The sequence below is a fragment of the Hibiscus syriacus genome, unplaced genomic scaffold, assembly GCF_006381635.1.
Source record: "Hibiscus syriacus cultivar Baekdansim isolate YM2019G1 unplaced genomic scaffold, ASM638163v2 tig00116951_pilon, whole genome shotgun sequence".
Lineage (NCBI taxonomy): Eukaryota > Viridiplantae > Streptophyta > Magnoliopsida > Malvales > Malvaceae > Hibiscus > Hibiscus syriacus.
The window spans coordinates 2,198,364-2,215,603 of NW_024063482.1; the positions used below are offsets into that span (position 1 = coordinate 2,198,364).

The following is a 17,240-nucleotide window of genomic DNA, read 5'->3' on the forward strand; positions in this document are numbered from 1 at the left end:
TCACGTCACTTGAGTTTGATTTGTGGTTTGTCGGTGGTCTTTCAGTATCTTAATTACTTTTTGTTGTTCGTTTACCGATGCGATCAAATCTATTTGTATCAATCTCTTTTCGAGTTTTCTTGGTTATATTTTAATCTTTCTTTGTATGGTGTCATGTGATCTAAAGTTGCTAGTTTTATTTCAATATAGGAAATTGTTTTAATTATGTGTTTAATTTACGATTATGGTTGTGAATTTTTGTTATAATTTAGAATATTTCCTATTTTGAATAAAATTAGTGATTGATTTAAAAAAAGTTTTTAAATTTTGACGACGAAATCAACAAAACTCGATAAAAAATACTTCGAAAAAACATCGAGACAAAATTTTAAAATAAAACAATGCTCTATTAAAATAATGATTATAAAGATCACTATCAGGCTATTATCATGATCTTTGATAAATTTATTGTTACGTATTTTTAAGATGACAATTTAATAGAATTTAAATTTTGAGTTTATTTGTATATTTTTTTAATAGTAAAGAGATTAAATTGATCCATTTAATAATAGGACTAATTTGATCAACCCCATATAATACAAGGGATTCTTAGTTACATTCACCTTTATCATAAGGTTGTGCAAGCAAGGATGGCTTAAGGGGTGCTTGGATACACTCGTATCTTCGAAAATTTTAAATTTTTAAATAATTTTGATACTTTTTCTTTTTATATTTTTATTGGTTATTTAATTAGTATCTGTGAAATTTTATAACTTTACATTCTTATATTTTTAATATAAATTACTAAATCTACAAACCTAACGTAAAATCTTGACTCCGTCGCTCATTCCCTTAAAACTCAGAAATCTGTTAATTTATGCAAGAAGATTAAAAGTTGATAGAATGGATCAGAAACAGTAGCAAGAGATTGAGAATGACGCATGCTAAGCTTAGATTGAATGTTACAACAAACACAGCTTTCACCAACTTTATTATTAGCCGCACTCCTTTTGTATGTTCAACAATAAGGGAAAAGTAAGAAATCTAAGCTTCAGCTTTTCCCTTTTCCCCTAAGAACCGCAAACCGAATGCAAAACCTAAGATCAAGAGGGGCACCAAGAGCGGTAACATTTTAGACACAAACCCAGATTCATCGTCTTTACGAGTCACTGAATGTGGCTGTGTTTTGATCTTCTTTGGTGGAGGAACTGTGGAGCTGTCAACCTCACCAATGTAGTATTTCTTCATCATGTTTCTTGCATCATCACTATGACCAACGTCTTCGAAATCCTGAGTCGCATCTTTTCCTGCAACAATAAGATGAATCAAACCGAGCTAAAGAAATACGATCTGCCGGTGATAGTCGGATGACAGCAATAATCAGGGATGGATCTAAGTGACGAATTGTCTTGAAAATTTAAAATTATCATTACTTTTTTATTTATAATATGTTTGTCCCTTAAAATTTCAAAAGTTCATCCCTAATCTAAAATTCTCCTTATCTGACAATAATATCATCTTACCACTAGCGGCTAGCAAGACTTCATCTCCTCCAGGATGATCCTCCAAGAATTGGGTTATGTCATACACCTGATACAATAGGATGAAAAGAAAATAGGTTAACTGCACAGTGAAATCAACATTGCTGCCATCAATATACAAGTTTTACTACACCATTTGAGCTCTATCGTGATTTTTCTCGATAGGTTAAATTAATATGCATACAGATCGGAAACAAGATAAAGGCAGCTTACATGTAAATCTTATAATCGAAAGTGAAAATCTGATAGTCCGATGGTAATACATAGAACATTCAACATAGTTGACAAATTCCAGAACTAAGCTATAACATCTAAATCAATTATATAAAAAACAACAGGGAAACCCGGAAATCAAATTAGCAAAGAAAAACCCAACCTTTCCAGAGATCAATAGCCAACAATTATTCCTTTCCTTGTTCTTTGCCACGTCTTCAAAAACAAAAACCTTTTCTCCAGAACCCATTGCTTCAACTACATAAAGGAATGAAAACAATCGAAAAACCCCAGAAAAGTAGAGGAAAATTCACAGTTCGAACAGTGGTATTATGAGAAAGTAAATTTCAGACAACAAACTAAATAGAAGATGGATTGTCTTACCTGTTGTGAGGAGAAGAAGACAGGGGAATGGAAACGAGGGGAAGTAGGAAGAATTTGAGTCCAGGGTTGTCATAAAATGTGTGGGAGAAGCTGAATTTTATCTTAGTTGGCTATGATTGACCAATAAGAAGCTAGACACGTGTTTCCTTTTTAATTGTCCATGTGAACCATCCTGGATCTATCTGTTCCACACTTGATCTCTTCTCTCTTTCACGAGTTCTTTTTATTTACATTTAGCGATGAATAAAATCTCGCATGTGTTATCTTATTATTGGACAAAATACACTTAATTATTATTTGTTAATAAGCATGCCATTCCTTTCTTAAAAATGAGAAATATATGTATGAATTGAGATATACGGAGATTAAAAGGATTATTATTATTATTATATTTTAAAGTTTTAAATTTAATCACGAAGTATGTAAGGTATATGAGAGATCATTATTAAGTGATTGAGAATCGTTCGAATATATATTACCTTATAATTATATTAGATTAATAAAAAAATTAAAAATATATTATTTAGTTAAAATATTATTATAAAAACTATGCATGTAGCCCAACCGAACGAACACAAATAATTTTTGTTCATGTTCTTTCATTTAACTTTAATCAAACAAACGATTTGAACACAAATAACTAAACGAATAAAATTTATTGTTCATGTTCATTCGTTAATAAATGTAACTTGTTTGTGTTCGTTCGTTAAAATGATGAACGAACATAAACTAATACAAACGAACGAACGTAAACGAAGATAAATGAACGGGCATAAAATTAATTTGGTTTGTATTTGAGAAAAGTTTTTTTCTTTTCAAATAGTTTTAGGGTTTATATTTTCTTTAATTGATTTGGATATTTTTTATTTGGGTTTAATATTATTTGGGTTTTCAAATATTAATGGATTTAAAGTTAAAATTTATTAGGTCTTAATATTTTAAACGGGTTTGGAGATAAATGAACTTAAACGAACAGATTATTGAACTTTCACAAACGAACAAACCATTTGTTCGTGATCATTCATTTAATTAAACGAACATAAAATCTTATTCATGTTCGTTTGTTTAAAAAATCAACGAACTTCTCATCGAACGGTTCATAAACGATTCATTAAATGATCGATTCGTTTACAAGCCTAATAAAAATTTATTTAGTTATTAAAATTGAAACATACATTTAGCGTGAATGAGAATAACTTTAGTCCAGAAGGAAAGCTGAATTTAGATAAATATTGGATTTACACGCATTTTCCTCCTTACCGTATATTGTTTAAAAGTTTAATTTCAAATTTAATGGCCCAACATCCCACCACTGATAAACACAACTTGACTGACCAAAGAGACAGTCGTAACTGCATCAATCTTCTGGAGATGTTAAAGAACCATCAAGTGGTTCCACCATTCTTATTAGGTTAAGCTTTTCTTCCGGTACTCAAAAATACTCCATCTTTGTGGCACTATCATAGTCCAATCTTTCCATCGATAAACTGAGCTGCCCTTCGGAATCAGACTTCATAGCCTCGCCTTCCTCTTTTGGCTTCTTAACCAAATCGTTCAACTTCTGCAACTGTTAATCAAAATCCAAAACATGTTCGTTATAATCATTTTAAAGCTTCGTTTACTTTCTTTATATTCAAAGTTTAATGGTTAAGTACCTGAATCAGCAAGGCCTGCTTTTCTTTAATTAAACTTTCGAGCTTAATTTGAAGCTAGGACGGAGTAATTTTGTTGAAGGATGGCGTAATCTCGTTCAAGCTGCTTCGATTTCCAGCGAACACTTTTGTTCTGAAACCAGATTGCGACCTGTCGTTGGTGCAACCCCAATTCTTTAGCCACTTCCATATTTTTTCGAGGCTCCAGCCTGATTTCGGATTCGAACATCGATTCCAACGATCTGACTTGTTCATCGGTGAACTTCCGCTTGTTCTTTTTCTTGGCGGAAGAAGGCTTTGTCATCATCTCCAGAGTACAATCCACCCCCATCTAACATCTTTTCCATGAGAACTCTGCCGGAAATCATCATCCATTCATCCTTCATATACAAGCTGGTAAATACTACTACAAAGCAGTGTGCAAGAAAAGATAATATTTTTGGATTGTTGTACTTGTAGTATTTATAATTTCAAGTATTAATGTTGAAAAATTATTAAAAAAAATTCCTTTACTTATTATACCAAATCCCCCCAAAAATAAATGCATAAAACCCCTCCCTTTTTAATTCAAGAAAAACTTTTAAATAAATGAAAGAAATAGGAATGTATTCCTACTATTAGTCTTCGCCAATAAAAACAGTTTGCCTTCGGACAAGTATCTTTCACCTGTCACAAGTCAACCAACGAACACTTGACACATGGCATAAGTCAAACCTGCGTAACACCTTACGTAGACGTAGTCATTTTATTTGAAGATTTAGGGACGGTCGGGTAGAGTCATATAATTTTGAATTACTAAGTTTACGAGTCGTTTTTTATAATTCGGAGTTGATTTAAAATTTTTTTGAGTTGAGTCAAATTTTTAAGTTTTTGTTTAAATTTAATTCTAAATATTTACAATATTATGATATTTTTATTATAATTTAAATTTTATTTTATAACCATATACAATATACATATATTTTTTTGTATTTTTTCATATGTAATTTATATATACCATACAAAGTCAATAGACTCGATTCATACTTCGACTCAAATTTAAAAATCAATCTACTAATTATTAAAAGTTTCGAGTTATTCTAGTTGTATTTTATAACTCGATTTGAACTTGAATTTTTTAGAGTTTAGTCGAGTCAAGTTTATGAAATTATAACTTGAAGTTAATTTAAGTCAAATTTTTTTAAATCAAATCAAAAAAATCGATTTTTTGAGTCGAGTAAAACTCTTCCTTAAATTTAAAGTCCATAATAAAGTAGTGGTTCAACTTTGGAAAACTATATTTAAAAACATGGGACACGTGGCAGGTCTTGCCGTCAATTGAAAATTTGCTGTTCTATGGAGTTTTAGTCACTGAATTAACGATTCAGTGACTAAAATGTAATGAAGTGATCATATTAGTAATAAAAATGTAAATTTTTCAAAATTGGTGACCAAGATAAGACAGAGCAAAACCAAATGGAACATTACTGTAGTTTATCCAAAAGAATAATTTAAAAAAAATAAATAAAGAGTTTTACAGTCATTTAAGTTGTAGCCGAAATTATTGAAATATCCTAGCCACACACATCTGCCGCTTGGCTTACGATTAACTCGTCACAATCCTACAGAATCTGACCCTACCTTACAGGTAATAGGTTTTATAGGGAGTAATGTATAGATTACAAGTTATAGGTTTTAAAGGGTGTATAGATTACAAGTATAGGTTTTAAAGGGTGTATAGATTACAAGTTATAGGTTTTAAAGGGTGCATAGGTTAACTTTACTGCTTACCCATTATTAGATTTTGGTCACCCTACGACAAATTAAAAAAATTAAGTCCTTAATTATAATTTATATTTATGTCTTTAGTCACGTTCTGAATTACTCGTTCAGCTCAGTTGATAGATCGCAATGCTCTTAATCTTGTGGTCGTGGGATCGTGTCCCACGGTGGGTAATTCATAATTCTGACTGTCATAGGTCTCTCACGGAAATTGCTCTCAACTTGGCGTTGGGGGTAACCTACTATCCTACCTCCCCCTTACCCCATTACATATGAGAATAGGATCAACTAATTTTTTTCTTTAGTCATGTTGTATTATTAATATTACAGATATAACTAATGATATTAAGTTCACTACAAGTATCGTGATTATAAACTTTTAATAACATATACTATTATGAACATAATCATTGTTAATATTGTAATTTCAGACGAAAACATTACCTCTGTATAATTGTTGTTGTTGTGGTTACATATAGATGTTTAAGTAAATTTTTCTAATAAAAATATTGGAAAAAATAAATTTTAAGAATAGCTACATAATAATAAATATTGAAAAAATAAATCTCTAATAATAAATATTAAAAAAAAAATTTAAAAGTATACTTATAATAACAAACACTGAAAAAGAATTGAACCTCCAATAAATAGTAAAAATTAAAATCATAGTAACAAATGAATATTAGAAAAGAAATTAGATTTTAAAAGTATATCCCTATAATAAATCGTGAAAAATAGGTCTTTGATAACAAGTATTAAAGAAATTGAGGGCTTAATAACAAATATCAGAAAAAAACTTTGACAAAAAATTAGACACTTATACAAATATTTTAAAAAATTATAATAATAAAAAATATTAAAAAAATTTGAATCCCTAATAATAAATATTAAAGATAAACTACACCTTTAACAACAAGTATTAAAAATAATTGGACTTTTAATTAATATAAAATTATATTTTATAAGTATAATATATTATAAAAACTCTAAACCGGAACATGTACTCCTTCTGCCCTGGCCTAAATACCGCCCTGCCTACAAGTGTCTTGCTGCCGTTTGTTTTTGGTTTTGTTTAAAGCTCACAGCCTCTTGCTTTTCCATTCTCCTGCATGACATGGGTAAGCTTATTTCTTCATTAATTCTTGTTAATGCTCGGATGAACCTTTCAATTTCCCGCTCTTCTTTTTCTTCCATTGCTACCATATTCGATGTTTTACCTACGAATCCGGTGTGTGTGCGGGAAAAGTACAACGAATATAATTCTCTCACCTTGTTTCTTAAGAGTCTTGACAAGGAACCTAAGCGTTCCATCGTGGAATTCAACAAATCTTTAAGAGACATGGTTGGAATGAAACATTATGCGGATGCTGTTTCTATGTGTAGCGAGATGGACTTGGTAGGAGTTTCTCATGATGCTTATTCTCTCAACATCTTGATTCACTGCTTTTGTCAATTAGGCCAAACTGATTTTGGGTTTTCTGTTTTGGGGAAAATGCTCAAGTTAGGAGTTGAACCTGATGTTGTAACCTTGTCCGCTTTGATTAGTGGACTTTGTATGCGACCTAATATTTTGGAAGCCGATAAATTGTTTCACGAGATGATTGAAAGAGGTTATCAACCTAGGTTCAATTTTACAGTTTTAATATTGTGCAGATTGCTTAAGATCATAAAAGCCAAAAGAGCTGTTAGTTTTCTAAGGATGGTGGAAGAAACAGGCATTGAACATGATACTGTTGCATATACCTCTGTCATCGACTCTTATTGCAAGGAGGGGCTGTTACAGGAGGAGGCTCTCCATCTCGTGTCCCAAATGAGGGATAAGGGTATTAGACCAATTGTCGATACTTACACATTCTTAATGCATGCAATATATAAGTCGGAGGGGGCGGCAACTAGGGTTTTGACTGACATGATGGATTACAAAATTTCTCTAAACATCTCCCTCTACAACATATTGATTAATGCACAGTGCAAGGAGGGGATGATTTTCAAAGCTATGGATACCATTGACACAATGAGAAAGCAAGGGATTGAGCCTCATGTGGTCACGTACAATATACTGATTGCTGCACTTTGTGATAAGGGGGTGGTTCCCGAAGCTGAAGCGATTGTTCACACGATGGAAAAGCGAGGAATTAAGCTCGGTTTCGAGACGTATAGTATATTGGTGGATGCACATTGTAAGGACGGAATGGTTCCCAAAGCTGAAGGTATTGCTGTCACAATGAGAAAGCTAGGCATTGAGCCTGATGTTGTCACGTATAATATATTCATCGATGCACTTTGCAAGAAGGGGATGGTATCCGAAGCTGAAGATATCTTTGCCACGATGGCAAAGCAAGGCGTCGCGCCTGATCTTGTCACGTATCGTTCATTGATTGGTGCACTTTACAACGAGGGGATGGTTTCCGAAGCTGAATATATGCTTGACACAATGGAAAAGCAAGGCATCGGGCCTGATGGTGTCAGGTATGATATGTTGATCCCTGCACTTTCCAAAGCTAAAGATATTGTTGACAAAATGAGAAAGCGAGGCATTGAGCCTTGTGATGTCACGTATAATATATTGGTGGATGCCTATTGGAAAGAGGGAATGGTTACCGGAGCTTTAGATGTCATTTCCACAATGAGAAAGCAAGGCATTGAGCCTGATGACGCCACCTGCAACGCTCTTGTGCAATTCATGACGTATGGTATATGAATTTTGTATGCATTTCTTGTTACTCTGTTTATTGTTGCTGATGTTTGCAGTTGGTGTTTGGATCCTATCATTATGATTCAAATATAAAAACTTAAAAGACTTTTGGCTGTAGAGTGTGTTATTTTAAATGCGGAAAAAATGATATGTTGAAAGGTTTAGAAGCTTAAATAACTCTAATGCAGTATGAAATTCTAAAATAGCATACGGTTGTGAGCACTTGAAGTAGGAAGAGGACATTATCATATTAAAATAGTTAAATTGAGATGAAAAGAGATTTTTTTTTTTGTTTTTCTTTTCCTTTTTCTTTTGTGTGGTTTGGACTTGGGACAAGTGTATGTAATGGTAATGGTAGTGGTCATGAATAACTAAGAATTGCTCGGAGTCATCAATCAACCATGTGATGTAATGACAAGTTGAAATGAAATTCTAATTGACGATAGGCCCCGGATTCTACCTGTTCGACCCTTCCCTTCTCCTTTTATCTCAAATAACTTTGAATCAGGTCACGTCACTCTTAAAATTTTTCCTTAAAAGATTTAGGTAAGGAATATCTTTGCAACATATGATATCGAAATTCTGGTAATCAATTTTGCAAAATGATATTTGTTTTCCTTTCTGTTTACATATTTTTCTTAATCACCACTTACAAATAAATATATAACAGAATTGGTAAAATCATATTATAATTATATATCTGAATTGACGAAATCATACCATAACCATACAACCGAATTGGTAAAATCATACCATAATCACTTAGCCACAAGGCAAATTCATTTGTGTACAACTCTTATATCACCACTTTTCATATAGATAGCAAATATATAAAATTTTGTATAGTTAACTATTTGATTCAAATCCATAAATTTCTATATGACCTGCTCCAGCCCTATAGGTCTAAAGTGCGTATCACTTTTTGAACCATGAAAACATAAGTTTTTCGAGTAGTACCACTACATACCATCTCATTTCAAACTCACATCTTGCTTTTCCATTTTGCTTAATCTCAAGATATGGGAAAGCTTAATAGCAAGATGCTTGAATATGAATAAGAATTTCGCATTTCATGCAATTGGTTTGAGTTTATAGATTTAGACTTTATTTAACTACTGTAACACTGGTGATTTTATTTTATTAACAAGAACGAATCAAAAAGCTTTCAACAAATATAATAGCACCATAGAAATGTAGTGTATAGCACTGTTAAGTTTGGTTTGGATATCTTATTTTACGGATCCAATTTTTTTTCAAACTCCTTTGAGTTTAATTCAATTTCACATGGTTTGAATTGTATTCAATAATGATCGGCGTAAAAACGATCTGTTGGTTATAAAATTATCGATAAAATATGATCATTGTAAGTTTAACTTTATTGAATGATATGCATACATTGTATTCGAATTGATAAACTCATACCAGAACCCCTTCCGCTTTAGTATTGGCAGGTTTAGCTGAAGCAAACTCTGTGAAAAACGAGACAGACCAGTGGCTGCATGGTTTTTGGTCAAGGTGGTTCCAGAATCCAACAATTGAACTAACATGGGGATAACACCGGCTTCAGCTACTCTCTTTTTCCATTCCAGATTTGTTGGGGCTCTAACAACATTTTCTGTTAGCTGACTTCTATTGGAATCATTATGCCTGCCACTGCAAAAAAAAAAATTGGAACTGCACCAGCATCCAAATGCCACGGGGTGATCTGGTCATTTTCAGGAAGGTTAGAGATGATGCCCAATATTGTCCATCCCAGAAGCAATCTCTTCTTCATTATTAGAAGATTTGATGATCCTGAGTAAAGTCCTATGCATTTCTGATGCACATGCTCTGGTGTAAAGGTATAACGGCCGTTATATCGTGGTATCGATTACTCCCGTTACCTTTATCAGCCGAAATCACGGTGTAAAACGGTATCACACTGATAACGGCCTCAATTTAACAGGTAAATCGCGGCTATAACGGATCGTTTTTCCTGTTAATCTCCGTTAGTGGGGTCCTCTTCGTCTTCCTCGAGAAGAGCTTCGTCTTCCTTTTCGGCTATAGGTTTTGGTTGATTTGCAGTGGAGGATCCTGCAGAATTGCAGATAGGTTTCTGGGGTACTGCTTGCGCTGTGTTGTATCGTCCCATTCCCTCTGTCGCTTGATTCTGCTGTTATTGTTTCGTTGGTATCTGTCTGCCTTGTGGTTGACCGCTTTTGATGCTGCTGGCCAAGTCTTGATAACCTCTCGCTGACTGTTTTAATCGGTCGAATGTTGCAGTGATGGTCTTCTCTTGGACAGTAGCTACAGAGTTTTGTGGGGCCTTTTATTTGATAAGAATGGATGGTGATGCCGTTAGTTTTTGTATAGGTTTGTTCCCATTTTTTGGTTTCCTTGTTTCTGCTCAAAGGTTGTTGATGGTAATTATTAGGGGTTCTGGGTTGTGATCCTAGATTGGAAAATCTAGTAATAGTCGAGTTCAATTGTGGTGGTTGTTCCTTGTTCAACAAAAATATGATAGACTTTAGGATCATTTTTAACCAAATTCATATTGTTTATCCTTGTTTTGTATGTAGTGTGAATAAATCCATGCAAAACGCCTTTAGAAAAAACACAATTTTTTTGTACGAAGGTGTACACAAATAGAATTTTAAGACAAAAATTCTTAACTGTTATTATTCTTAGTTGTTATATTCATATTTTAAATCTTATTATTTACTCAATATTTTATATTTTTTTATTTGTTATGAGTTAATATAATATTCTTAAGAAATTTATAAATAAATATAAAAATAATTAATGATGGTAAAAATTGTGTTTATGTATTAATAAAAATCTATAAGTGTTACAAAATACTCTAAAAATCATTAAAAGTGATTTTCTATAATTATAATTATAATTATAATTATAATTATAATTACTATATTTTATAATAAGTTGTTTGAATTTAAAAAAAAAGCACGTCCGCAATACCCGCAGTGACCCCGATAGCATCCGTAACGTCCGCGACCGCAATTTGAATCCCTGTTCATCACCATCATTCACCAAGCAGCAGAAAAGCTTCACTGCATTCATCCGTGCATTCTCAGTATCACGCTGGCACAACTGGATAAGCACTTGGATGGCGGAGCTCTGTTAATGCCATAAGTCAGTTTGCATTGAAAATTGAAATAATATCAGTTTGAATAGAAATTTGAAAAAATATCCAGCAAAAGAATTACAAAGATGAGTCAAATCTAAAGATAAATGCATTTGATTGGAGACATGTGAGTCCAGAGTAGACAAAAACATAAAAAAGAAACTTTGGGGGAGGATAATCACCCCTGCAGTATTCTTACATTACCTTCCCTATCATTTACATGAATTAGTTCTAAATGAGAACAATCCTTAAGTACATGATCATAAAATAAAATAAAGGATTGGAAGAATGAGAAAGATGTCCAAAAAGAAAAAGTGCATAGATAAAATAAAATGTTTATCTTAGATTGTTTAACGTGGCCATGGAGTTACATCATTCTCCAATAAAATGTATTCTGTCAGCTTCGTCTTGATACATGTTGCAGAGGGAGATTGGCACAATGCTTGGAACATCTGGAGAAGGTTTTGCTGGACTTCTGGTCCCGTAAGGTTAATCAAAGTGAAGAGCTTGGAGATATCCTCATCGGATTCCAAAAATGAAACCGGAGTCTCATTGGATTCTTGTGACATAGTGGATACAGCAAGGTGCATAACCTTTGCAGCAACCTGTTCACGTAAGGATGGGGATGATGAGCCGATATGGAGGAGATCAAGTAATGGGCGGGATGCACCTTCTTTGATCATCTGCAAACCATTCTGTTGGTTATAAAATTGCCGATAAAGTATGTTCATTGTAAGTTTGAACTTTACTGAATAATATGCATACATTGTATTCGAATTGACAAATTCATACCATAACCATATAACTGAATTGGCAAAATCATACCATAACCATACAGCCGGAACTTAAATTCATTTTTATATAAATCTTATATCACCATTTTTTTTATATGGATATCAAAGTTATATTATTGTCATATCCAACAAGCAAATGAGTATATTTTAATCGTCAGAATGTTCGAAACACGTCATTTAATCATGATATTGGCATACTTTATGAATTTGATTTATTCGTAACATTTCCTTTAGTCTTCATAATTAAAGGTATATTTTAGTATGTTTCCAACAAATAATTCAATTCACTTTCAACTCCAAATTAAAATGGAAATAACATTTCAAAAAGCCCAATGTATAAGATATATATATATAAAGTAAGAAAACATTAAACCACTCATATGCAATAGAGACAACGAAAATCAAATTTAAAATTTTTAGGGGTGGTTTATTTTCTTGTTTAGGATTTTAGATTTAAAGTTTAAGAGTGCATTTCAATACATGTCATCAGTGATGCATTTCAATGAATGTCATTCATTGTAGGCTTATCCCTCATACAATCTCTATAGATTCTGTTATGTTAAAAGTATAACAATCTGATATGAAAGAAAAAGAAAAATCATTTAATTTATTAATAATTGAAGAGTACAATTCAAAATAAAAAAAATATGATTATTGACAAAATAACGAATTGAAAATAAGTTGAGGCTTGTAAAAAGCATTTATTTTATAGTAAATATATTCAAACATTTGTATTGTCCAAATCCTACAAGTGCATCCTAACCCCGGGATTTCGCAAGCTTAAATATAAGGTCTTTAAAGCACAAGGCACAATATCATCTTAAATAAAACAATTATTTGTAAGTGTGTTGGTGTATATAAATTATTCTCATTTTTTTTATCCTAAAAGTGTGGGATATGAGTTTTTCATTTTTCTTACACAACATAATTCACAAGTATCCTATTTTGAGCATCAATTTCACATTCATCACTCAATCGTTTTAAATATATGAGATACTGTTGAAAAGATCTCATGGAGTATAATACAAATTAGTAAATTCATTATTCGAATATCCATTTTTATCTATTTAAAATATGACTCAGCTTTCAATTTATCCAACATGACACTAACCTGCAAGTAATAGGTTTTATAGAGAGTAATGTATAGATTACAACTGATAGATTTTGAAGGGCGTATAGATTAATTTACAAGTACAACTAAGTTGTTGCCGTTTGTTTATTTGTTTTGTTTCAACTTTAAATCTCACACCATTCTCTTCCACGACATGGGTAAGCTTATTTCTTCATTCATTCTTGTTAATGCTCGAACAAACATTTTAACTTTCTGCTCTCTTTTTTCTTTTATTTCTACCTTATTCGATGCTTTAACTAAGAATCTCGTGTTTTTTGTTCAAATTGCTCATTCTCGCATCTCTTTGTTAGAAAACTTTGTTTCTGCAAGGAACAAAAGTGTCATTGCAACAATGACTTCCAACTGGATAAATTAAATTATAATATATTGTAATTGTATATCCTAATATCTAATTAGAGGTATTCCTATCACAATGAAAACTACAAATATTGTTTGTTGTGACTCTTTCCATTTTTGTTTAACCAGGAAATTTATAATTATAAATAGAATATAACACTTTTATTAATCCATAATACAATTACAATATTACAAATTTATCTCTCAATTTTTTTATTTTATATTTTTAAGTTCTAACTCACACTTTTTGAACTTTTTTCAATGTAACAACAATGATAACTCATACAAACCATTGGTTTATTGATACATGTCTTAGCCATATTAACTATACATGTATATACATTCTTCTTATAGATAATTCTAGATATAATATTAAATATTATAAATATCTTGATTAATGTATATATATTTCTAAACATATAATATTTCTATATTATTCAAAAATACTCTCTCATATATCTCCTAAAAAATAAGTATAGATTTATCTAAAAATTGTATTGACTTTCAATATGTTCTGTTTTGTCTTATTTTGAACAATCATAATAGAAACTTTTACTTCACATTTATGACTTTTTATTGTATAAGGGTTTCTTATTTTAAAGAGATACTAAATATCATATTTGATTATCAAAGTGATATGAATCTAAACGAATCTTAATAATTATGTAACTATTTAATTTTTAATCGACATTCACACATTAACGAAAAAACTAATTAAATAAAACATACAACGTAGTGAGTACTCATTCTAGCTCATACCTGAAACAAAACAAAGAAAATAAATTCGAACATGAGGACGAACCCGTAAAAGGAGAGCAACATGCTAACAAATGCAAATCCATGTCATCAACAGAGCAAAACCATGTCTTTTATATACCCTCATGCACATATGTCATTGCTGCAATGCAACATTATTTCACAGCTCCATATTCGTCCAAAACATGTTCTCTGTTCTTCATTCTACTCTGCCCAAGGGATCTATACGCTTACATTATTTTTTTATTAATATGGGGCAAGTATAAGGTAATATTTGTTCAAATATAACTTTCAATCATTAGACATTGAACTCTCACACCCCTAGCATTCATGGAGTTTGAATCTGGGACCTCCAAGAATAACAACAAATATTTTACCACCGAGATCGCTTGGTTCGTGCCTATATGCTTAGATTAAGTTTTACTAGAAGAGGCTCAAATTTATGATTTTTGGGCTATTTAAATATATGGGCTGAAGCTCATGGATCTAATTGGTATCTGTTTTTTTTCTTAATATGTTAACTTGAGTTTCAGCATCCATGCGTGATAATGAGTAGGGTGAATAAATTCGATTCTATTTTTTTTTTTTAATTTTAAGTTGTTTAAATTTAATTTTTTGAATTTTTTTGAGTTAATATGAATTTTTATTTTGAATTGAGTTTGAATTTGTAAAATTTAAGTAATTGAAAAAATTAAAAATTATAATGTCATTTCCGTCTTTAACTAAATAATTTGATTGTTTTATGATTTGATCTTTGATTTCTTTGTTTCTTCAATTTCACCTTCATTTTAAGTTAATTTTAACCAAATTTGAATCACATACCTTATAGTACTCTATAATACTTAATGAGCTACAATTCCTATTTTTAACAACACATTTTATATTTTTTTTTTCAATTTAATTCATCAACTTTGCATTTTAACTAGTTTCGTCCATTGATTGCAGTTTTTTTTTCAAATTCTTTTTCAATCAATTCCTCGACTCCTTTACACTATCATCAATATTGTATCCTTAATTTTTTTTAAAAAATAACATTATAAAAATATTTTTTTTAAAAAATAACATTATAAATATATTTTTTTAATTTTAAATGATATTTGATTTATCAAATAAATTATAAATCTTATTTAACATATGAAAAAGAATATGGATAAAAACTCGAATTTTACAAATTCAACTTGAACAATTTTTAAATAATTTAAATTATAAAACAAGATTCACCCACTCAACTAACTCGAAATATTTTCACATACTTAACCCTAATAATGAGTTGTGAAGTAATTGTTTCATTGACCATATGGAAATGGAATCAATAGTCGCTCAGCTTTAATCTAATTTATATATTTGAATAGAATATTGATTAGATTGTATTAATCTTCGTTTGTTTCAAATCGGAAAAAAAGGTGAGGGTGGGCAGGAGGGAACCAATAGGATAAACACAAAGCACCATGAATTCATGAGCTGGAAGAATACCAGTAAGTGCAGAAGACCAGAGCGGACAGAGCAGAGAGGGCAGGGAAAGAAAAATTAAAGAGAAGAAAACAAAACAAAACAAAACAAACAGAGGTTTTTTAACGTTCTTACTACTTTCACTAATTACAGTACTACCGGCCAGTTTAATCGGGAACTGTTGTCTGGTCCAGTTCATTCTACATCGGTTAAATCGTTACTAGTGAATCGGAAGGAACCGTTGAACCGGCTGTGAACCGTTCAAACCGGACCGGACCGTGAACCGGTTCTATTTAAAAAAAAAAATTAAATCAAACGACGACACGTCGTTTGTTAAACGAGCCGAGTCGAACTTGAAAACTTTAAAAGTAAACTCGACTCAAAAACTCACGAGCTAAAAATTATCAAGTTCAACTCGAACTTGAAATATAATATTAAAACTTGAACTCAAAAAGGCTATACTCAAAAAAAATTTAGAAACTCGATTGAAGCCTGAAATTCGAGCTCGATTGAAGCGAAAGAATAGTTCACTCTATGCTCACCAAAAGGCTCCGTGATTTTGAATGCTAAATTACCTCTATTATTTATAGAAGTCAGTTGGGATGCTCTTCTATGTTTCTTAACCATGTGTGATTTTTTTGTTTTCATATTTTTACTCTTTAGACTTTTGTGATGTTTTTCTATGTTTCTTAGCCATGTGGGATTTTTTTAAATTAAATCAAACGACATCGTTTGTTATGATTTTGTTAGCCCTAAATTTATTTTTTGATTATAGTTATATAATTATATTTATTATTTAATATGTTTTACCTTAAATATTATGTTATAGTTGATTTGAATCATTTTGTTTCACTTGATTTTATGGTTTTTAACTTATATATGTTATAACTTGCTTTGAATATGACTTGTGATATAAAAAACTGCTTTTTATTAAATATTTTTTTATATTTTTATTTAATTTTTTAAATAATTAATTAATTATGACTTCGTCTGATTCTTCCGACCGGTCTGACCGGTTCGACCGGTTGAACCAGTGAACCGGTAGCACGGCTGGTTCGCTGATCGGTCCGGTTCTAAAAACCATGTATATACTTGAACAAATACAACCCTGTTAAGAAACTCAAACGAGTATAACAAGTATATATTCTCATTCACACATTTTCAACGATACAATGGCAAGTTTATATAGGTAAAACTATAATTAACTACTAGCTGGCAGAACCTACTCCTAGTTGGCAAGCTTAACCGCTTTGATAACATCTCTAACAAACTTCACAAGCTTTCAACACCAACTTCAGTTACACGCAACATACCTCATTCAGCTACACCAACTCACGCAACGCAACATACCAACTTCATCTACACCAGCTCTTATTCTCTAATATTCTCACTACTCTTTTCCTTCTCCTTGACCATATGAAAAACCT

The 17,240-nt window shown here is 31.5% G+C and overlaps 2 protein-coding genes and 1 pseudogene across 2 annotated transcripts; 1 reads left to right on the plus strand and 2 right to left on the minus strand.

The window, feature by feature from the left end:
• Positions 1 to 907: 907 nt before the first annotated feature.
• LOC120188592 (cytochrome b5-like) lies at positions 908 to 2,188 on the minus strand. The gene is made up of 4 exons (XM_039191984.1): positions 2,118 to 2,188; positions 1,897 to 1,991; positions 1,503 to 1,569; positions 908 to 1,286 (listed from the first exon to the last, which is right to left on the minus strand). Exons 2-4 carry the CDS (start codon positions 1,981 to 1,983, stop codon positions 1,024 to 1,026), a joined length of 417 nt encoding a protein of 138 aa, XP_039047915.1. The 5' UTR covers positions 1,984 to 1,991; positions 2,118 to 2,188; the 3' UTR covers positions 908 to 1,023.
• A 1,286-nt stretch (positions 2,189 to 3,474) lies between these two features.
• On the minus strand, positions 3,475 to 4,163 carry LOC120188743 (annotated as a pseudogene).
• A 2,481-nt stretch (positions 4,164 to 6,644) lies between these two features.
• LOC120188982 (putative pentatricopeptide repeat-containing protein At1g12700, mitochondrial) lies at positions 6,645 to 8,231 on the plus strand. Its single transcript, XM_039192338.1, has one exon. The coding sequence runs from the start codon at positions 6,645 to 6,647 to the stop codon at positions 8,229 to 8,231; it is 1,587 nt and encodes a 528-aa protein (XP_039048269.1).
• The last annotated feature ends 9,009 nt before the right edge of the window (positions 8,232 to 17,240 follow it).

Coding starts and splice junctions, on each gene's coding strand:
- LOC120188592 (XM_039191984.1), bottom strand. CDS start 1,983: ATGGGTTCTGGAGAAAAGGTTTTTGTTTTTGAAGACGTGGCAAAGAAC. Junction 1,570..1,896: donor GGCTATTGATCTCTGGAAAG/GTTGGGTTTTTC, acceptor CTATTGTATCAG/GTGTATGACATAACCCAATT. Junction 1,287..1,502: donor AGTCTTGCTAGCCGCTAGTG/GTAAGATGATAT, acceptor TTATTGTTGCAG/GAAAAGATGCGACTCAGGAT.
- LOC120188982 (XM_039192338.1), top strand. CDS start 6,645: ATGGGTAAGCTTATTTCTTCATTAATTCTTGTTAATGCTCGGATGAAC.